The sequence below is a fragment of the Aegilops tauschii genome, chromosome 1, assembly GCF_002575655.3.
Source record: "Aegilops tauschii subsp. strangulata cultivar AL8/78 chromosome 1, Aet v6.0, whole genome shotgun sequence".
NCBI classification, from domain to species: domain Eukaryota; kingdom Viridiplantae; phylum Streptophyta; class Magnoliopsida; order Poales; family Poaceae; genus Aegilops; species Aegilops tauschii.
Window position 1 is genome coordinate 424,441,531 of NC_053035.3, and position 23,656 is coordinate 424,465,186.

Below are 23,656 nucleotides of genomic sequence, written 5' to 3' on the forward strand. Positions count from 1 at the left end.
TCATGGAATGTTTGAAGAAAATTCTAAGGTAATCTATAAATGTTCTTGGTAACATTTCATGTATGAAGAGAATATTTGATATACTTATTATTTCATCTATCTCTATATATACTATATAAAAGAATGAGGTTATGTATTACGTTTGTCCTTCGTTTAACCTTTCTACGTCCTTGCGCCTGTTTTTGTTTCTCTCTCTCTCATCTTTGATCCTCAACTGTCCCAATGTATTATTAACTTATTGCCATCTCTACTATTTATAAAGAACGCAATGTTCCGTCTTAAGTTTGTCCTTAGTCCAACCTCCCTATGCCTCCTCCTTATTTTGATTTTTTTTTCTTTCATATTTGGTTTTTCCCACAATTTTTTTCTCAAAACCGCCTCAACTAACCCATGTTTTATTGACTTACTGTTTGGTAAGCTAATAAGTGTCTTCGTTGTAGTGCAAAAAAAATTATCTAGTATGCTAATAAAAGGGCCCGGGATTTTAGTTTCGCCCCGAGCCCCCGAAATCTCAGGACCGGCCCTGCGTGGGAGTCTTCCCCTGGATCTGGACCGACATAGGACCTGATGGCTGCTCGTGGCCTTCGGCCATGGCTGGCTGGGTTCTTGCGGCCGTTGCTGACCTTGTTGCTAGCCGACTAGGTGGGTCGGGGCTCTAGGCGCAGCGCCGGATCTGGTGTCTCGGGCCATTGAGACGGCTGCTGCTCAGCAGTGAGGTGGCGGCTCGCTGCTGGGAGCTAGGCGGTGTGCAGAAGGCGGAGGTTGGTGGTGCTTTGGTCGGAGCCGGCAGCGGCGGCGACCGTAGGCGTTGCTACCTTCTCGAGGGCGCTGCTGTGGTGAGGTGCTCCTCTGCCTTGTCGTTCCCTGATCCGAGGGAAACCTCAGGTCCGTGCTCTTTCGGATCGGATGATGGCGGCGGCCTGCGTCGTTCCCCTCTTATGAGCATCATTTCTGGAGTAGGGGTCAGCTGGGGGACCATTGTTGATTTGACAGCGGTGGTGGTGCGGCCAGTGGTCTCCGACGGGCGCGTGGAGGAGGTGTGGTGGGCGGTGGAGATGCTGCAACAGCAAGGTTCGACACCCCCTCCCCCCGCCTTCAGTCTGCACTGCGGGCGCTTCGGACCTGGCCTCCGGCAGGCATGCGGTGGCGCGCGTGGGGCGTGTCGGCGTGCCTGATGTATGGCTGCAGCCCGGAACCATGGTGGTTCTTGGCCTCGGGCAGCGCCCCTCTGCTCCTTGTCGGCATGGTGCTTGGTGGGCATGGTGGCTCGCGTTGCGTCCAGTGGCTCTGCGTCCGGCCGACCTTTGGTGGATCTGGCGTCTAGTGTTGAGTTTGGTTGTCGGTGGTCTCCGCGAGGTGCAGCTGGCTGAGGCGGTTCGTCGTGCTTCTTCATCGTTGGAGGGTTCGACGGTGGTGGTCGTCTGCCATCTTGCTGTAGGGGTGTGCTCAAACTCCGGGTGATAACCCTGCATCGGCCCCGCTGATGCCGGCGGCAGCGGCATCTGCAGACGTCATTTTCCTCGTAGGAGGTGCCGTCGTGGAGCTACAACACCTACAGTTCTTTGTTTGTGGTCTCCGGGTAAAAACCCAAGATCGGGCTTGCCGGATCGGATGACGGTGTTGTGTGCTCGACAACACTACCTCCTTGGAGGCGTCGTCTTGGAGACCCAAACAACGGCTTCTGTTGCTGTGTGTGGTTGTGGGTAGTGCGTTTGGTGGTGGTGGTGCGGCCTGCTCAGGACCGAGGGTGGTGTGTTCTTCTTCAGGTGTTTCTCTTCAGCTGTCCTACGTGTGGTCTCCGGCCTGCTACTATGCATGCTCATGACCCTGTTCTGTTGAGGCGAGCCTCGGGCTCTTGGTCTCATCTTGGTTCACCTTTGCTCAATGATGACACAATGACGCCTCCCCGACTTGCTAATCGTCTTGAACTTCTGTGGCGGAGTGCTCAGTCAAGGTTCGTGTTAAGCTTTGTCACTCGTTGATCATGGATGCTCCTCTGTTGTGCCGTGGGGTTTGATACGCACGCCGGTGCGGTGCGTTAGGTTGTTTGTAGAGTCTTGGTATTGTGATCCCTCGACGCACCCCTCATCTACCTGGTCCTGTTAGTATGCTAGCTAGGTCTTGCCTTATGTTGGGCATCTTGTTCCTCTCCTTTCCTTGTAACACTTGTTACTTGTCTGGTTTTCGGCTCGGTTTTCCTCATAAACAAGGTCAATTTGTTAAGGTTTTCGATCCGGTTTTTCTTATAAACTGGATCACTCTCCTGGCATTATGGTCACTTTGAGCAATATATTCAGGTGGAGGGTCTCCTCCCCCGATGATTCTAAAAAAATAATTAGTTACTACCAAACTATTCTCCTGATCACCGTGGCTGTGACCTTGCTGGACTGCGCTTGGCCAACTACTGCCAGTGGGCTTCGAGAATCAGGTTCAACGTGGTGGAGGTGAGCAATGCGGGGTATGACTCCTGAAACGGCTCCAACCCCATAGCGACTTTCCCGACCGGCAACGATGTTGTTCCGCTTGCCACCATCGGGACCCGGTATTTCATCTGCGGCGTCTACACGTCAAGTCGAAAGTAGTGCGGACTGTGCAGCGGTGCCGACGGACAGGGAACCGACGTCGCTGCCAGTCCGAGACAGTATTAAGCTCAGCTGCGGCGGCTGGCGTTGATCAGTCCACGGTGGCCCGGCTCGGTCTGATAGTTGGTGCGGCTGGTCTTACGTTGTTCTTTTAGAGTGAACGATGATTGTGGTCCTTTTTTCCTTGGTAGGTCGTAGCATGGTCCCTTTGTGTATTAAATTCAATTCTTTTGTTAAATGTAATTGCATTCATTATGGTCCATTCGGCGCCTGTCGGCGCCGTCGTAGCTCGCGGGAACCATGGTTGCACGGTCGTTGAGGTTTTGCAGCTTTTCTCCTGCCCTATTCTAGCATCCACACATGTCAATTCCGGCAAAAAGGATGACCCGATGCGGCATCTATTGCCGTCGGGTTCCCAGGATGCACCACGGCTGGTTCCAGTGTCCTCACCAACTGGTTCCAGCAAAAACCATGGCCGGATGCAGCATCGTGGTGTCCCCTTGTAGCTTTTCTCTTCAGCTAGCGTAGCTTTCCTCCGTCGTTTTAAGAAAAAGGGTTTCCCCCGCTTTATATTATAAAGCAAACCTCCGATACATCCAGCACGCTGGGGCCGCAGCACAGATAAGCCCAAAAGAAAACAAAAGAAAATGAAAGAGAAAAGGGCTAAGAGATGGCAGATCCTCCGATACATCCTCCGTCGTTTTTCTTTCAAGATGGCAGATTTATGATTTTATCTTAGTAGCTATAAAGGGCATTTAGTTTTACGTTGTCGTAATAAAGAAAAGGGCTAAGAGATGATTAATAAAAAGGATAATATTTAGTTTAATTTTTTTCATTTAGCTTTGAATTGTCATTTACCTCGCAAATGTTATAACCTCTCCAGGGCCGACCTTGTGAGCCTGCTTCAAATTGTTCTCTTATGAGAGTTTTCCTTAAGGTGTACTTAGTGGTAGTGTTTGGACGTAAGTACCAGGTTCAAGCCAATGTGCCCAAGGTATAGTTTCCCACTCAGGACCGCAGAGATTACCCCTTGATATTTGGGCGCACTGCAAAATGGTGTCGTTTTATTGTGTGAAATGGAACAGGGGAACACATACTAAATAAAAGAAACAAGAGCATCTCGAGGAGAAATGGTAGTGATAAAAAATTCTCCCTCCAATCCATAATAAGTGTCGTGATTTAGGTCAAATGTATAGTACATATATGACAACTAATTATTAGTGGAATTACCTTTCACTACCAAAAACTAGGACCAACTATAAATCCTCTTTGCCAAATATGATTTTAGCTATATGACAACGGCGAGGCGCCCTTACCCTGCAGACTATGCAACTTTTGAATTTGGTCAACACAACATATTATCAATAGTGAATTTCCATGAATTTTCACGGTGGCATACATCTTAATTATTATTTTAGAAGAACCTTAATTAATTATATAATTATTTGACGTACCGATGTAGTACATGTGCGCATCAACACGTTCGGAATGTTTAACTAGAGAATATGTTGGATTAATTTATGTTTAGTACGCTCGTGCGGGCATCCGGATCGATCGAGGACAAGGTCTACTGATGGCTACTGATGATTTCCTAACTAATTGTTTGGACATGGCCTGCTGACAATTTGGTTACTAATCATTTTCTCCCCAGACCCGGTCTACTGACGGCTACTGATCACATCTTCTCCATTGTTAGTTTTCTATTAAAGCTATGAAGCCAATCATATATAATAATATCAGTTTCAGGAGCTAACGTGTACGATGTTATCTTCATGTATTTTAGACGACCTATTCTATGTCACCTGGTCAACGCGCTTACACCCGATCGACACACTAGTATCAATGATCTCACAACACCATCCATCCTGCAGCCATTTCTCTCTTTAGCTTCCTTGGAGCTTGTGATCATTAGTTGATCAGACAATATAACCAAATTTCTCTCTAGCGCTAACTTCCATCCCCCACCATTTTTTCAGTTACTACTAAGTCAGCTTGCCAGTACTCTAGATCCATATTTAATCCATGGGGACCAAAACTCTTATTCTGATCACCGTGGCCATGACCATGCTTGGGACGGCGCTTGGTGCCAGCCACACCGTGGGCGAGCCGGACGGGTCGTGGGACCTTCAAACCAACTACTCCCAGTGGGTTTCGAGAATCAGGTTCACCACCGGCGATGAGCTCAAGTTCCAGTACTCCACCGCCGTGCGCAACGTGGTGGAGGTGAGCAAGACGGGGTATGACTCTTGCAACTGCTCCAGCCCCATAGCGACTTTCCCGACCGGTAACGATGTTGTTCCGCTTGCCATCGCTGGGACCCGATATTTCATCTGCGGCGTCTCTGGGCACTGCGATGCCGGCATGAAGGTCAAGGTCAACGTCAAGTCCAAAGAAATGCGGACTGTGCAGCGGTGCCGACGGACAGGGAACCGACGTCATTGCCAGTCCGAGACAGTATTAAGCTCAACTGCGGCGGCTGGCGTTGATCAGTCTGCGGTGGCCTGGCTCGGTCTGATTGTTGTTGCGGCTGGTCTTATGTTGTTGTTTTAAAGTGAACGATGATTGTGGTCCTTTTTTCCTTGATCAGTCGTAGCATGGTCCCTTTGTGTATTAAATTTAATTCTTTTGTTAAATGTAATTGCATTCATTATAATTGGATTCAAGACATCTTATTGCAAAAACCCAAATAATAACCGAGCATATAACCATGAAATAACTTTATCAAAGATGTGTCAGCTACAATGACATTACATCCAGCCATTATATACAACAGAAATTCAAGCAGAGCTAAATTCGTCTAGATAAATAACATGATTTTCATGGCGAGCGGGGCAAACACCACTGCAACTTTTTATATCATTAGGAAGTGTATGTACGCACTGGTTTGAGGTAAGACAAAAAAAAGATAAATGAAGGAAAACAAACCTTAACAAACGCAGCCAAAAAGAAGCAGAAACAAAAATTACAAGAGTTCAGCTTGCCAAGCCTTGAAAGCATTGTCATATTTCGTTTTCATCTTGTGTCCCAAAAGAATTAGTGAAGGTACTGAAAACCGTCAGTAGTCCCGAGAGGATGATGCGTGGGATCGGAAGTACCGGAGGGGATTCACATGTGGTGAGTTTACCCAGGTTCAGGCCATCATCATGGAGGTAAGAGCCTACTCCTACTTTGGATTTGATTGATGGGGAAAAATGTCTCGTATGAGGGGGTATGTGGTGATAATGCTATCGAGACGATGATGCTACAGACAGATGCCTCGAACTACCCCTGGTCTCGTCTTATAAAGGTGTTCGAGACTCAAGGTTATACCTTTTGCTAACCGACCTAGGGTCTGGATTGGACGAGGGCTTCTTAACTTGCATGCCAATATGAGATCCTCCCGGAAGGAGCGCTTCCCGCAGAGCAAGGATCCTAGGCCACACCTTGGCTATTGGGCCTTGAGGCCAGCCCATTGACCGCTTCCTAGCTGATGGGCCATCCTAGGTTTAGTACACCGTGTGTATTTCTCAAGCTTGTCTAGAATTTTGGCCATGCTTCTCTCGGAATCTCCCGAGATGAAATCGTGTTGGGCTCCTCCTGTGTCAAATAAACCACACCAACCTCAGTTTTCTTGATGTCTCCATTAACTAACTGTCTGGACTAGGCCTCCATAGTGCCATGCAACCTGGCTTTAGAACTTCTTAGGAATCTTCGGACCCTTCCATATTTTGGCTTCTTGACCACCCGTAATGAAGGCCTATAAAAGACCGATGTATATTCTTACATGCACAATGACATCATGCTTGACCATCAAATCATCCAGGCATTGAATATCTATTTGAATCGAGCCATAACTGACCCAGGTAGGGATCGAAGCGTCGTTAATATAACTAGATGATACCCCATTGCGTTCCCGCGGAATTTGATTAATCTAATGAGATTTGATTGTATTTAACATGAGTGTTTGGGTTAACACTAGGATAAATGAAAATAAGAACACATATGAAATTGATTATAAGTACGCAAAATATTTTTGTTTAATGTATAAGTAGGATGATTGGATGAAATTCTCATGCAAGGGTGCATGTTGAGGTGGAATTTTCCATGCATGATTGCATGTTAAGATGGCATATTTGCATGTTAAGAATAATTTATTGGTGAAGATCACCTATTTAGTTATATAGGATATATGACAACTAATTGGCTAATGACCTGATAACTAAGTGACAATAAGTTGTTAAGTATTGCCTTTTTGTCAAAACATGTCGACATGAGATCTATTTTCGAAGATCTCACCCCGCGGAGCTAAAGGTGGAAATGGATCGTCAATCGGATTAATGCGTTGTGATATGGAATTGGTAACAAATTTAAATTTGATGGAATCTTTAGTTATATCGAGAGAGACACACACACTTGTGTGTTGTGGCGCATGCATGCGTGATGCATGAGAGGGGGGGGTGACGACACATGGGTCCCTAGTCCGCTCGTTGATAATATACAGCTTAGATTTTCCTATTGCTAAATTTATCTTTGTTTTTTTCTTTTTCACCAGTCTTGAACTCGCTGCACACATGGGTCACAAGCGTTTTGAACTCGCTGGTGGTTCAGGTCAGCCGCTAGCGCAAGCCCTTCACGACAAGCGGCTGCTTCTAAAATATCAGGTTCATTCGGACCAAAAGTAACAAGAGCAGAAGCACCTTGAAACCTTCCCTCCACATCTCTGCACAATGCGCCCCGACCTCGACAGGCCGCCGTCAATGTTGATCTTCATCATGCTCTCACAGGTCGAAGCCATCTTTGCTCTTGCTGCTGGGCCGGCCCACGCAGCCACTGGCTCAGCGCCAGCGCCGGATTGCATTGTGGCGCAAGAGGCACTGACTAGGATGAAGTTATTAATTGAGGAGTTCTTTCTTTCAAGAGTTAAATACACTGTGAGTGCCTTAACTTGTCCGGCGCGTTCAGTTTGGTTCCCAAACTTGTAAAATACATAAAACTGGTGTTGTAACTTGTCTCGGCGTTCAAATACAGTGCCTCTTGATGTATTCGGCCGTATGCAGTGCACGCGTGGCATGCCAGCGTGTCGCCGGCCCACATGTCAGTGGTTGCCCATGCTGGTTTGTTTTACGGGGAACCCCCTGTACTTTAGTTAAGCGTCGCAAAAAAGCCCCTAGTACTGTATAACCCTCGATGGCCAATTCCCCGATTCCCAAATCGAAAAGGCGAATCCCTAACTCTATCCACGCGACGGCGGCGGCAGCGGATTCTTCTCCGATTCGTCGTTGTTGTTTGGCCGGTGAGCAGTGGACCTAGACGAGGAGGCCAGAAGGCCGGCGTCATTTTTCTACTCCCCCTCCTCCTATGCTGGTAGAGATGGCTGGCGGTGAAATATTCTCTGATGGCTAGCGGCGGCGACAGCGGCGGAATCTTTCGTCGTTGCCCTTTGGCCGGCGAGCAGTGGACATAGACGAGGAGGCCAGAAGGCCAGCGCCATTTGTCTGCAATGATGCTTGGGTCAGCATAATCTTCCGCCTCCTCTTGTGTTGTTGGATTTGGTTTATCATTGTGGTGACCCTTCTTGTTATGGTCTGCAGCTCCACATATAGAACAGTGCATTGTAACACCCATGTTTGGAAGTTTTCTTCAGTCCATTCTTATCCCTTTTTTCTCCTCTGGATCTTTTTATCCAAGATCATCCCCTTTCAAACAAAAAGTTTCCTCCATAATAACCCCCAACAAAACCCTAGCCCTATTACGCCTGAAAAGGGGCCAATGCCGTTCACAACAGTCCTCATCTCGCACATAACACTGACTAAAGATGGACATCTACCACGGGAAATAGAAGACGCCCAAGCCCCTCAACCCTACCCTGGCGGCGGCAAGGAAATCGGGATGGAGGAAGAGAACGACAGAGCTACTAACCGTAGGAAGGAGCTGCCTCGCCTGGACGTCGACAACGTGGTCGATCCATCGCCGCCGCCGCCACCGGTCACCGTGCCGTGCCGCACCAGCTCCGCCACCGCCTTGGAATGATCGGGAGAAGAGTAAGAGAAAGGATACGAAGCGGTGGCGACAGCGAGCGAAGGGGCAGGGGGTTAAGGGTACCTACGTGCAAAAGTGAACACGGTCTTTGTTCCCGCTGTTACAGGGGCATTTTTGTGATGTTTAATTAAAGTGCATGGGGTTCCCCGTAAGAAACCAACACAGTCAGCTCACGGCGCACCCCCAGCCACTGACATGTGCGGCGGCGACACGCTGGCATGCCACCCGTGCACTGCATACGACTGAATACGCCGAGAGGCACTGCATTTGAACACCCGGACAAGTTACAACACCAGTTTTGTGTATTTTGCAAGTTTAGGAACCAAACTGAACGCGTCGGACAAGTTAAGGCACTCACAGTGTATTTAACTCTTCTTTCAAATATCACTTCCACCTTCCCAGGTTGTGACAAGTGGTGCGCTGCATGTGTGCCATTTATCGCAGCCTTAGAATTTTCTCTCTTTTTCGTAGATCCGTTTATTCAAAACGTTTTATGCGTCCAAATCTCGAACCGTATTCATCGTTGAATTCCTCGCGTCTAGATCTTCAAAACTAGATCCCACGTTGATAGGTTTTGATGAACTTTTTTCATGAAAAAACCGGACAAAAAAAATGCCTCTCACGGAAGGAAAACCAACACGTTTTTTTCGTTTCCGAGAGGCATGGCCGTGCCTTTCGCGGAAGCAAAACCGTGCCTCTCACAGAAGGAAAAAATGAAAACATGTTTTTTTTCGTTTCCGAGAGGCACGGCTGCATTTTTCCGTTTCTGAGAGGCACGGTCGAGCCTCTCGCGGAAGCAAATATGTGCCTCTCGCGGAAGCAAAAAGAAAAAAAATAAAACGCGTTAATTTTTCCTTTTCCGAGAGGCGCAGCCGTGCCTCTCGTGGAAGCAAATCCGTGCCTCTCGCGAAAGCAAAACCATGTCTCTCGCGGAAGCAAAAAAACACGCTCTTTTTTCGTTTCCGAGAGACATAGTCGTGCCTCTCGCGGAAGCAAATCCGTGCATCTCGCGAAAGCAAAAAGAACACGTTGAAGCAAAAGAAGAAAACTATGCCTTTTGAGAAAAATGCCAAAAGCTAAGAAAGACAGGTGGAAAAACGAAAAGCCAAAAAAAACGAGCAAAAAACATCTAAAAAGCCGAAAACGAGGGTGGAAAAATTCCGAAGGGAGCACCTAGAGCGCGACATGTGACGGCGGTTAAGAGCGCGCCAAGTGGCGTGCTCTCGACCCGCCTGAAGTGACTTTCAGGAGGCTCCCAAACGAGCGCTCCTCAATTAGTTGCTCTGTGACTAGGAAGTCTCCTCCACTGATGGGTGTCCTATCCGTCGGTGGAAATAAATTTTCCTTGACAACTGACTAAACAAAGCCGATAAGTTTAAAGATTTTTGAGCTTTTTTCTTGCGAAAACAAAGCACATTTTAATCATTACAATATATCACAATTTTTCGATTCCATCAGAACAGTACAGTACGTGCATTCCATTCCACCATAATGGTTCGTGTTATTTCATCCGTATATAGAAAGTTTTATCCATTCCACTATATTATGCTAATTACCCGAGTCCCTACTCTTCCTCGAGAAAGAGTCCAACCATTTTTTATAATCCTCTCAAAGATGGGTCTCAATCACTCCACTCAGCGACTACCTGCCCCTATACCTGGTTGGGAGTCCCAAGGATGACGTATCCATTGGTCACGTGCGTCGTCTCCCCAAGTGAGAGGACCGGGGGCTCCCCTCCCTCCCTCCAGTGCCTCCTCCCTCCCCCTAGCCCCCTCCCGCCGCCGCTGGCGTGCGCCACCGGGCCTTGCTCGTGTGGTGCCGGCGGCGGCAGCCCCGACTTCCCCGCCCGCAGCGCCCCTGCTCGGGAGGGCTGGCAGCGGTGTCCCTAGGTCGACGACGGTTCTGGCGACGACGCGCCGTTTCGGGTGGCGCAACTCCGGGTGGTGAGGTGGTGATGACACGGCCGCTTGGCTGCGGGGTGATGCGGTGGCTAGAGGCAGGGCCCTTCGGGCCCAAAGATGGAGCTCTCCACGTATCATTTTTTGGCATCGTAATACGTGTTTCATTCATATCATATCATGAAAAACAAAGTACAAGTCACGTAAACGCCGACATGACAATGCTGAAAAGATAGCAGAACATCGCTGAGCTTAACACAAACTCCCGTCACCTGCCTCCGCACCACCACAGCAGCCACCAAAGGAAAAAAATGACGGATCACCTCCTCACCCGAGCTTGACGCGGCTCCATCGCTGATAAGCAGCTTTGCGGACCTCCAAGGTGGCTCACCAAAAGTGAAGTCATTGTTGTTGAACGAATCAAACTGGGGCAACACCCCGGACATGCTGTCGAACTCCAGATCTGGCACCCCACCACGACTAAAACGTCAAAGGAGGAAACCATAGCTCTCCACGTATCTGCATATGCATGGTTGCACGTCTATCATAGAATACGCAACAAGATTTATTTATTTTTGGAGACATAATACGCAACCAGATCAACAAGATAGCAAAACCAGGGAGACCAGCTGGGCCGGCCCCATGTTTCAGATTTATTTTATGCTTCACTAACTTTTTTCTACGTTCCGAGTTCCTGTATGCTTCTTAACAGCTTTTCTTCCCAATTCTGCTGCTTCTTCGGTACTCTCTCTGTAAAGAAATATAAGAGCGTTCAGATCATTAAGTAGTGATTTAAACGCTCTTATATTTCTTTACTGAGGGAGTACATTGCATTTTGCATCGGTTTTCTGTTGTTTCAACCGATGGACATTTTTAAATACACAATGCATTTTTTTGAAATACTTATGATTTGTTTCATGTATTTTTTAAAATTGTACACGTAATTTCCAAATATTCACATACCTTTTAGAAAAATTATTTTGTGTAACTCAAAAAATTGACACTCATAAAATATGGTTATATTTTTCTGTAAGAAAACAGTTGTAAAACAAATGAAATCCAAAAGAAAGCAAAATATTTGGACATAAAAAATAGTTTTGAAACAAACAAATGAAAGTTAGGAGGAGAGTAGCGTCGACTGAGCCAGCCCATTAGGACAGCTCCTTGTGCATTTCCCTGCCAAACAGTCATGCGGAGCTGCACATAGCGAAATCACTCATTAAGTAATACTCTTTGCAAAGATCACTCACGTCTTCCTAAATTGCGACAAGTGGCGCATATGCAGAGCGTCACTTGTTGCAACCTGTGAGTTTTCTCTTTTTTGGTAGATTCGTTTATTCAAAATGTTTTATTTCTTAAACCGTGCGCCTAAATTTTGAACCATTTTCACCATTGGATTCATCATGTTGATATCTTCAAAATTAGATCACATGTTGATATATTTCGACGAACTTTTCTTTCAAAACTTGAGGACATTTTGTTTGCCTTTCGGAAGAGGCACGCATGTGCCTCTCACCGAAGCAAATCCATGCCTCCAAGAGAAATAAATCTATGCCTCTCGCGAAAGGGAAAACGTGTTTTTCTTTTTCTTTTTCGAGAGGCACGGTTGTGCATGTCGCAGAAACAAATCCGTGCCTTCCGTGGAAGAGAAAAAAACGCGTTTTTTTGTGTAAGCAAATCCGTGCCTCTACGAGAAGTAAATCCATACATCTAGCGGAAGGAAAAAGAAAACATGAATTTTTCCCTTTTGCGAGAAGCAAGGCCGTGCCTCTCGACGAAGCAAATCCGTGCCTCCACGAGAAGTAAATCCGTGCCTCTCGCTGAAGGAAAAAAAACATATTTTTTTTCTTTTCCATGAGGCACGGCTGTGCTTCTCGCGGATGCAAATCCGTGACATCACGACAAGTAAATCCGTGCATCTCATCGAAGGAAAAGAACATATTTTTTTCCTTTTGCGAGAGGCACGGTTGTGCCTCTCGTGTAAGAAAATCCGTGCCTTCACGAGATGTAAATCCATGTCTCTCGCGGCAAAAAAACATTTTTTTCACCGAAATAATCAAATTTTTGGTCCAAAACATAAGCAAAACCGGAGGCAAACTGAAAAGCAAAAAAATATAAAAAATCATCTAAAATCAGAAAACGCATAGAAAAATAAAAAAACTGGAGGGAGCGCCCAGAGTGCGACACGTTACGGCTAAGAGCGCGTCAGGTGGCGCGCTCCCAGCCCATCCAAAGTAACCCATGCGGGGGCTCCTGAAGGAATACTCGCTCATTAGTTGCTCAGTGCACATAGGACCTATCCAACAAAAGGGGTCAGATCGATCCTCATCTGTATTGCACTAATTTTATTTGTTGGAGGCCGGTCCTGGTTGTATGTTATGATATGATGATCAAGTGGAGTTCTCATATATGACGCTTGGTGCGAAATATTGTTGAGTGGACACAGAGAGTGATCGTGTATGGGATCGTCCAGTCGGTTTTATAGTGATTTTGCTGGTTTTTCTTCTGGTTTTATGAATTGTTTTCATATTTTCCATAGAACACATCAGATTTTTATTTTTTAAAGTCGATTTTCGTAATTTATAAATATTTTTAAATGCCTTTACAATACAAAATGTTTTACTTAATTTCTGAATATTTTTATTTAAAATTGATATTTTTCAGATTTCAAAAAGGTTCTTAAAATAGTGAACACTTCTTCAAAAAATAATATATTAAAAATAGTCAAAATGAAAAGGTGGACAACAAATGGAACAATAATACAAAACACACAAAAACTAAAAAGAACCTGATAGAAACCGAGAAAAAAGAGAGAAAAGCAAAATGGAAAATAAACCCGCTACTAGGCTTGGCCAAGGGAGCACAAACAATATGCTTCGATCGACTCCCTCCCATTGAAACTTTGACATTGTGAGTATCATATAAGAAATACCAACCTAATAGGTGATGCCATGTATCGCCCTTTACGGGTGATACTACTTGTATCACCTGCTACCAGCGCATTTCGGCTAGTCTTCGAGTGTGTCCCATCATGCATAGATTTTTTTTATGCAGAGTGTGTGTGCTTTATTATTATTATTATTATTATTATTATTATTATTATTATTATTATTATTATTATTATTATTATTATTATTATTATTATTATTATTATTATTTATTCATTTTAATCATGTATACAGAATATTATATAAATATTTTCAAAATATTATAGGTTAAAAATTAGTCCATGAGACAAATAACTACCACCTTGTCTTTAAAGAAATTCCTCATGCATTTGAAAACATGTAAAAAAATATTTAAAAAATGTTCATTATGTATTCAAAAGAAAAATATGAACCGGTATATACAAAATGTTCAATGTATGTATTTGAAGGATGGTTGTCATGTATTTAGAATTTATTCAATGTATATTTGGAAAATGTTCAACATATACTAGCAAAATGTCATGTACAAAATATATTTTTTACCAAAAATGTTCATCATATACATTTTTTTACATTTCTTTTCAAAAAGAAACAAAAAGGAAAAATAGTAGAAAAGAACAAATGAAAAAGAACCAATGAAAAGAACAAATGAAAAGAAAAGAAAAGAAAATGCAAAAGAAAAATGTAAAAAAATGAACAATCAAACCAATAATAGTTCATCCCGGTAAACTGAATAGAAAACCATTAGGTAAATCGGTTCACAAAGAGAGAGTAAGGCCGAAAGAACATAACTCGTCGTGAATCGCTGCTCTTTTGGGCTGATCCTCATAATATGACCCCAATGAGCAAGTGTCTCCTATCAGGCGATACATAGAGGGAGCGATTATGTCTCTTTTGACGGGAGACAGAGTCAGTTGTCGCATGAAGGAAGCTTGCGAATGGGATGTTCCAACTTTTTTTTTGAGAAACACAAGGGATAATCCAACTTGCTGGCGCAACCAGACGCCTGCCTAAATGGGCTGGCACATTGCTCTAGGAGGCCACTGACTCATGTCTTTATATGTTTTTCACTTTTTTTGCTTTCTTTACTTTTGTTTATACTTCCAAAAATGTATATATTACAAAAAGCAATTTACAAATTTTTTGCAAAAATGGTAGCCATGCATCAAAACATGTTAATTATGTATATAAAAAATGTTTCTGATGTATACAAAAATGTATAATATGTATGCAAAAAAGTAGACATAAAAATATAAGTTTTCAAAAATGTTAATCATGTATTTGAAAAATGTTAAACATATATATATAAAATATTTCTGATGTATAAAAAATATCTACAATGTGTATGAAAAAGTAGACATTCAAAAGTACATGTTTAAAAAAATTAATTATGTATCTAAATTTTTTAAATCGGAGAGTATGTACGCGAAGTGTGTAGTATATAGGAATGTTAAATCAGAGAGTATGTACGTGAAGTGTGTAGTATATAAGAATATTGGGAAAATGTTAATCTTGTATTTGAGGAATGTTAACCTGTATTAAAAAATTAATCTTGACGTATATGAAAAGTTTACAATCTTTAAAAAAAATGTAGATACATGTTTAAAAATAAAAAGAAATAAAAAACTGAAGATAGAAAGGGAACAATAAAAACAAAGTGAAAAACAGTTCAAAGAGAAAAAACGAGGAAGAAACAAAAGAACATTAAAAAGAAAGAAAAATAAAACATAAAAAACAGGGAAAAGACCGACATAAGCATTAACACGAACCCAACAGTGAAAACCAAACAAATTAACCCACATAGAAAAAACTGGGTTGAAACGCGTGAAAACCTGGAAAAGGGAATAAAATGTCATGACCTAGTACACTAATGGGCCATCATGGTCACATAGCGCCTTAGGCGGCCAGAGTGTACATCTTGCTATAAGTGAGATATAGATCCCGCGATACATAACCTTCCGTCAAAGTACATGATAGATAGCCATTGCGGGGAACCCTAGTTTCACGCAACGTAGCATGAAATACAGCTCTTCTCCTACAAAATGTGAACCTTCCCGCTAGCTTTGTTAGTAGACGCATTGTTTAACGGTTTTGAACTTTCCATCCGGTTTTGGCCGAGATCACTAATTAAGGGGTATCCATTACAAAGGTCACTATCACTTTCCTAGGGGTTGACTAGTGGCGTATTGCATGTGCGTCACTTCTCGCAACCTGAGAGTTTTCCTTTCTATATTGGATTTCTTGTGTGTCCAAATCCAAGCCAGAAGGGGCAAGAAAATTAAAACCAAGCAAGGAGTAACTTGTTTTTCACCCTTTTCTTCATTTCTGAGAGGCCCACTCGTGGAAGCAAAAATGTGCCTCCATGAAGGAAAAAAACACGTTTTTTTTTCCTTTTCCGAGTGCCTCTCGTGGAAGCAAATCCATGCTTCCCATGGAAGAAGAAAAATTGTGTTTTTTCATGCATAAACAATTTGACTTTTTTCCTCCAAAACATTGGGAAAACCACTCGAAAACAAAAAAGCATCTAAAACCCAAAACGCGTACAGAAAAATAAAAAAAATCCCGAGGGAGGGCCCAACATGAGACATATTGCCGCAGTTGCGGGCATGCGATGTGTTGCCCACTCATCCACCAAAGCGGCCTATGCGGGGCTCGTGCAAGGGCTAGTCCTTGATCAGTTGCTCTCGGTTTCAGAGGTTCGGTCATTCTTTTATTCCTTTCCTTTTTTTTTCTATGTTTTCCTGTCTATTTTTCGGGTTTTTTGTTGAACTTTTTCATAATCACAGACTCTTTTCAAATATGTGAACATTGTATATCAAATTTTATTCAAATCCATTAACTTTTGTACAATTCAAGAACATTTTCAAATTTACATACACTCTTAAAACTCATGATCATTTATTAATATCTTAAACATTTTTTAAATTTTTTGTTTTTATAAATTAAAAAAATCAAATTCATGAGAAGTTTCTATATTCATGAACCTTTTTCAAACTCATGATATTTTTAATTTGTGGTATTTTTCAAATCTGCGGAAAAAGATTTAGATTTTTTGTCCTTCTAGCTGCTGGTTTTTAACTTTTTATCCAATAAGGTGGAAGCGAAAGGAAAAAAGCAACTAATTAAGGGGTACCTCTTGGAGGCCTCCCGTAAATGTATTTTTTAACATGGGAGCCCGTCAAGTGATGCGGCCAACCGCCGTGATATGTTTAGCTCTAGCCGCATCCTCGGGAATTTGTTTCCTCTAACATTTTTGGGTTCGTTCCCTAGATTTTGGTAATGGAAAATTGGTTTTGTAGGCTTTTTCTGGGGAAGCAAAAAAATTCGCGAGAAACACAACATGTGATTTTGCGAGAATCACAGTTGTTCTTGTAAAAAGGAAAAGCAATGCCATGAGATACAGACTTGCTTCCGCGAAGAGCACACCCTTGCTGCTCGCGGGAAGCATGACCTGTGCTTCTCGAAAGGAGTAGTGTTTTTTTCCAAAAAAAAAATGACGAGTGACCTTTCCAACGGTACAGCTTAACTAGTGATTTCGAAAAATAAAATCATGCAAAATGTGCTAGACGAGTGATTGTAACTAGCGGGGCAATGGCTATTTAGTCCTGGCCAATTCACATCTTAACAGTCACCTATAAAAATGTGCGACACTGGAGGACCCGCAATTGAGGCATGACATTTTTTTAGGTGAAATAAGCGGAGACCCTATTCGGCGCTTCAGGCGCCAGGGAAGCTCCCTGTCGCCCACATCCGACACTAATGAGCTGGCCCATGTACTCAACCGCATTTGGGAAGAAAACACAAAAAATTGCAAAACACGTAAAAAGTTGTGAATTCAAAATAGTTCACCGATTTTTTTAAAAAGATCATGAATTTGAAAAAAAGCTCATTGATTTGAAAAAAGTTCATAAATTTCAAAAAAGCTCATCGACATTGAAAAAGAGTTCCTGGAATATGAAAAAAAAGTTCATCAATTGTTTTGAAAAAATCATTGAATTTGAAAAAAATTCATCGATTTGGAAAAAAGTGCAACAATTTTGAAAAAAGTTAATTGATTAAGAAAAAGTTCATTAATTTTAAAGGAAGTTTATTGAATTTGAAAAACTTCACCGATTTTAAAAAAACATCAATATTTTAAAAAAGTGCATCAAAATCGAAAAAATTCATCGATTTTGAAGGGAAAAACTCCTAATTTGCAAAAAGTTTGGTGATTTTCAGTAAAAGTTCACGAATTTGAAAAAAGTCCGCGCATTGAAGAAAACAAAAAGGGAAACGAACAAGGAAAAAGGGGAAATAGAAACGTGAACTCTTGATTCACAACGAACTGAGGAAATAATAAAGCGCAAATAAGCAGTTAAACATCACCTGTGTGAAGATGACGTAGTGGTTACTACCGTTTTATGTAACTCGAGGTAAAGAAGTCCAGGTAGCTGTCATCGTAGTCGTCAAGGGGGTCCGCCGTCTTCTCATCTATGAAGTGGGAGACAGCGGCGCGCACGCTGTGCAAGGGCCACTACTAGAAAAATGCTTATAGGTAGACATTTAGCAGTAGTGTTGGTTATATACCCCACACTACTGCTACTTAGCAGTAGCGCCGGTCAAAACCAGCCCTGCAAGCGCACATTAGCAGTAGCGCGTGTTTTCCCGGCCAGCGCTGCTGTTAATGGGCCACGCATTCGGCCCCCTATTGCAGCTTTAGCTATAGCGCTGGGGCTTCTCCCCCACGCTGCTGCTAAGCCCACCTCTGCTTCCCCCATGCCCCGGCCCACGCGCGCGCCCCTCTCTCTCACTCACTCTCACACTCACGCGCCCCTCAATCCCCCGCTACGGCCGTCGCCCCCGTGTCCTACGCCGGCCGCCCTCCCCCGCGCGGGCCCTCCTCCCCCGCCGGCCTCCCTCCCCTGCGCGGGCCCTCTTCCCCGCCGGCCGCCCTCCCCCGCGCTGGCCCTCCTCCCCCGCCGGCCGCCCTCCCCCGCGCCGGCCATCCTCCCCCGCCCCCCTCCCGCGCCGGCCCTCTTCCATCGAGAGGTACTTCTCCCTCCTTCCTCCTCCTCCCCCTCCCTCCCTAGTTATAATTATTAGAGAGTAGTTATTTTGAATCCTATATAGTTGAAAAATGTAGGTTCTTAGAATAATGTAGGTTATGATCGAACCCTAGCTAGGACAGATTAGGTAGTATGAACCCTAGTTAATTTGTATGAACCCTAGGTTTTTAAATTAGCTAGGTTTTAAAATTAGGACAGAAATTTATCTAGGTTTTTAATTAGGTGTAGTTAATAGAATTTAGGTGTTTTAGGTGTATTTAACATAATTCTAGGTGTTTTAGTTGTTTTAGGTGTAGTTAACAAATTCTAGGTATTTATTTAGTTAAGGCAATTGTTGTTATTTTTTTAGTTAAAGCATTTTTTCCTGTTAAATGCAAATTTGCAGTGGACATGTCATATTTTGAACATGTCACATTTTGGACATGTCATATTTTTCCAAGTGGCCTATGTTTTGCGAGAATGTCGATTCGTTTACGTTATGGAAAATTTCAAGCACTCGATATGTCCTGCTTTTAGCAAAGGTCATGTCGAATCTTGCTAAGTGTTTATTAATTTTGTTTTCATAATTAAGCATTTGTTCTCGACGTCGACGATGCCTGGCCCGCATCCTCGTCGTCGACTCGGCGGAGGAGGCTTGCTTGATTATAGGGGCCATGTCCGGGACTGGTCTCCGCCTGGCTGGTACTGGGAGGTGCTACCTTCCGGGGCGCGCAACTTCATGAGGAGGCAGCCCGTCGTCGACCCGGACCTTATTTGGTGCGTGGGCCAGTGACGGTGGGGAGGCCTTCGTCCACCGCAGAGGTGGTATCTCACCGTGTCAGCGAGGAGGATGAGCACGTCCGTCGCTACATGGTTGCGTTGGAGGGCAGGTCCGACAGTACCTGGATGGTTCTTTAGGGATCTCACTGGAGCTATGATCCTGTGATGGTTCCTTCTCTTTGGGTGTCCACTGCGCGCGCCGATACCCGTCGTTCGCTAGGGTTCTAGCTGTATTAGTGATGTTATATGTATGATACAATTCGAGATGTATTAGTGATAATATTCGACGATGTACGGACACAAGAGATGATTTAGTTTACTTATTGAATGCATGCTAATTTGAATACTAATTCGTTTTATGATTTAGTTTGCTTATTGAATGCACGTCTGTTTCAACTATATGAACATAGGAAATGTCTGACGACGATAGCGAAAGGGAATTCGGTATGTGCGAATACTGCGAAGACGAGCGCGGCAGTGCGACAGGCCTCACCTAGTTGGTGGTAGGTGCTTCAGCATCAAGCTGGATGAGAACTTCGAAGTGCATACAGTAAGTCACAACGACAAGTCTTTTTTCGTAATTAAGCATGACTTCTGCTTCTTTTGTTTCAACTTATAATTTAATTTTTTTACTATTCTACTAGCGTATCCCCTGCCATGCTAGGTTTCAGTACTATGGAAACTATGGAGGTAAAAAGAGTTAACTTGAGGACCGAGCATGGTTATAGTTTTCTCGTAAAATTATACAATACAGACACCTACACCCATTTTGAATGCAAACAATGGAGAGCACTATGCAAGGCTTATGCATTTGGGCCTGATATGCTTATCACCTTTGATATTCGTCCGGAAGATGATACTGAAGATAATATCGACATCTGGGTCGATGTGCAAACGCTTCCAGTTCTACCTTTATGTAAGTTTCTCAACCATATTTATGTCTTGGATATTGTTTATTCAAAAATAGTTGACAACTAATTTCTATTGACAGCTTATTTTCATTCAAGCAAACATGTCCGGCGCTTGGTAGACATGACCTACTACTGTCCCGGGGCTGAACTAAACTGCGAGGAGACAAGTCATTATGTTTCATGGCTTGAGGATCTTCATACTGTCAAGACAAGTTATTTTCTTGGACTTAGAAATGTTAGTACTGAAAACGTGCGACCAATAGTGTTCGTACTGAACTACGGTCACATCTATTTAGGAAAGATGGTAAGATTTTTATTATTTGTCCTTAGTGCATCTTTTGCATACATTATTTTTAAGCTAAACTTCATTGCTAAGTATGTTACTACGATGTTCTTCAACAGGGACTCCCGGTGATAGTTGTGCCTTAGTGGATCAAAGCTAAAGGTCGCATGTCCATGGTTAGCATACGGCCAAGACTTCCTACATTGCACATGAGTGCATTCAGGATTTCTAGAAGCGAGCAAGTCTTAATAGTCAAAGACTGGAACAAAATTATGAAGGATCGCAGAGAAGTACTAGGGGGTAGCAATCAGAAGCGTAGCCCACAATTAGGAGACAGGTTCATCTGCATGCTTAAATATGATGAATCAGGAGCGCTCCACATGTTCTATGCTATTTTACCTGAGAGAGAGCAGTAGGAGTGATTAGCTAGCTAGAATGAATTTCAAGATGATGATGATGTGCTACACTATGTAGCTATGATGATTAGACAATGTTGGTGGTAATGACTAGCTATGATGATTATTAGCTAGTATCGGTGGTAATTTTCCCTTACTTGCAACTCCTATGCTGAATTAGAGGCTATGTTGATGCTACTACTAATCATTGTTGGTGAAGCAAATGCATCTGAATTTCCATCCATGAATACTGCATTTGAATATATTTTTTAATTTCTAATTAATTAGCTGTAGCGTGGGGTGGAGAAAGCGGCGCTACTAGTACATACGATAGTAGTAGCGTGTGTGGAGAAAGCAGCGCTACTAGTACTTAGCATATCTGCAGCGTGGGGTAGAAAACGCGCTACTGCTAATATTTAGCTGTAGCGCCATAGCAGTAGCGCCGGCACCCACGCTACTGGTATGAAAAAAAAACCACGCTACTGGTAAGGTTTTTCCTAGTAGTGGGCGCGTCACATCTTGCTGCGCTCATGCTGCTGCCCCAGAGCCCACATGCGGTCCTCCCTGATAGGTCTTGAGTTCCATGCCCATCGCTCGCACCTTTCTTGAAGCTTAGCAGGAAAAAATGTGAATGGGCCAGCCTAGCTCGTAGTGGGGTGTGCGCCAGATGGTGAAAATGCCTTTAACCGGCGAGGCGCCAAATAGAGAATAGCAAAATTAGGCGAGCGCCCCTATATCTCGCGTTCAGCGAGTCTCGATGTGAAATCCAGACAACCTCAGGCTAGGGGGTCCTAAGTTGTGGGTCTCGGGTCGTGGGTAACAGGAGCAGGGAGACGATGTTTACCCAGGTTCGGGCCCTCTTGATGGAGGTAAAACCCTACGTCCTTCTCTTGTTTATATTGATAGAGATGTATCAAGTACATAGCTGATCTACGTCAAGATCGTAAGATGTGTTCTAACTCTAGGCTAGGTGAATGAGATTGCGTTAATATCCCCTCTACGGGCTAAACCCTCTGGCTTATATACACGCTAGGTAGGGCATCCATATCTTGGCATGGAGGCGGCGGGAAAAGTCTTAGAGTATACGGCAAGTCTTCGGTAGATGAAAACGATAGGCAAATGGAAAATAATCTAAATGCAAGGAGATGAAAGTTTATGCGATGGTACTCGATAGATGTTGATGGTGTCTCCCCGGCAACTGCGCTAAAAATTATTCCTGCTACTTGTGAGCTGCGTTGGGATTTCCCCGAAGAGGAGAGGATGATGCAGTACGGTAATAATAAGTATTTCTCTCAGTTAAGAAACAAGGTTATCAATCCAGTAGGAGAACCAAGCAACACCTCATTAGCAGTACCTACACACAAAATAACAAATACTTGTACCCAACGCAAACAAGGGGTTGTCAATCCCTTGGCTGTTAATTGCAAGGATCAAATCTCATAGTGATAGATAGATAAATAAAACACAAAATAAAATAAAGTAAATAAAACTACATCAAAGTATTTTTGGATTTTAATATATGATAAAAATATAGACCCCGGGGCCATAGTTTTCACTAGAGGCTTCTCTCTTGAAAATAGCATACAGTGGGTAAACAAATTACTGTTGGGCAATTGATAGAAAAACGAATAATCATGACGATATCCAAGGCAATGATCATGTATATAGGCATCACGTCCGAGACAAGTAGACCGACTCCTGCCTGCATCTATTACTATTACTCCACACGTCTACCGCTATCTAGCATGCATCTAGAGTATTAAGTTCATAAAGAACGGAGTAACGCCTCAAGCAAGATGACATGATGTAGACAAAGTAAACTCAATCAATATGAATAAACCCCATAGTTTTATTCTTAATGGCAACAATACAAATGCGTGTCTTGTCTCTTTCTGTCACTGGGATATAGATCACTGCAAGATTGAACCCATCATAATGCACCTCTCCCATTACAAGAAAAATTAATCTAGTTGGCCAAACTAAATCAATAGATCACAAAGAAATACAAAGCTATAATGATCATGCATAAAAGAGTTCAGAGAAGACTCAAATAATATTCATGGATAATCTGATCATAAACTCATAATTCATCGGATCCCAACAAACACACTGCAAAAAGTGATTACATCGAATAGATCTCCAAGAACATCGAGGAGAACACTAGCGGAGGGCTCCAGTGGGCAGGGTATGGCAGTCGCCATACCTTGATTCTGAGAAAAAAATATACGTATGATCCTTTTGGCTGTCTCGATCGTTTGTTTTGACCGCTGGCAATTTGACGCTAATTAGAGAGAGGCCGACAGGTACATCCGGCCTAATGGGCCAATGCATGTCGGTGTACAAAAGTAGGGGCACACCTTTGTACCCCTTTACTTGTGCACGGGCAGTCGGAGTCGCGCACCACAGCCACACTAAGCAGGGCAGAGGAGGGGAGCCGGAGAGAAGCCGAAGAACAAGATGGCCAAGGCAACGCCAAGACCAAAAATACCAAAGAGCGAGAGGGCGAGGTGGACTCCCCCGGCAAGGGTCTTGCCGGGGAAGCCTCCGCGGCCCCGGCAAGAGCCTTGCCGGGGCAACTTGCCCGATGCTAACAAAGCGAGCCACCCTTGAGCCCACGGGTTCCAACTCAACCAACCACATTGGAACTAGGGCTCGGGAGGCACCTCCGTGGTAGCATGCAAATCTTTCAAGACCATAGAGATATGAGATTAGATGAGAACCAGAAGACGGCGACCCTCGGCGGGGTCCTTGCCGAGGAGATCCACAAGACCCCCGGCAAGCTCCTTGTCGGGGACGACTGCAACGCCACGGCAAGACCCTTGTCGGGCCCCCGGCAAG

The 23,656-nt window shown here is 43.9% G+C and overlaps 1 protein-coding gene and 1 pseudogene across 1 annotated transcript; both read left to right on the plus strand.

The window, feature by feature from the left end:
• The first annotated feature begins 938 nt into the window (after positions 1–938).
• LOC141036433 (uncharacterized) lies at positions 939–3,988 on the plus strand (annotated as a pseudogene).
• A 440-nt stretch (positions 3,989–4,428) lies between these two features.
• Positions 4,429–5,266, plus strand: LOC109746233 (mavicyanin-like). Its single transcript, XM_020305358.4, has one exon. The coding sequence runs from the start codon at positions 4,605–4,607 to the stop codon at positions 5,130–5,132; it is 528 nt and encodes a 175-aa protein (XP_020160947.1). The 5' UTR covers positions 4,429–4,604; the 3' UTR covers positions 5,133–5,266.
• The last annotated feature ends 18,390 nt before the right edge of the window (positions 5,267–23,656 follow it).

Excerpts from the sequence above, each read along its gene's own strand:
- LOC109746233 (XM_020305358.4), top strand. The coding sequence starts at position 4,605 with ATGGGGACCAAAACTCTTATTCTGATCACCGTGGCCATGACCATGCTT.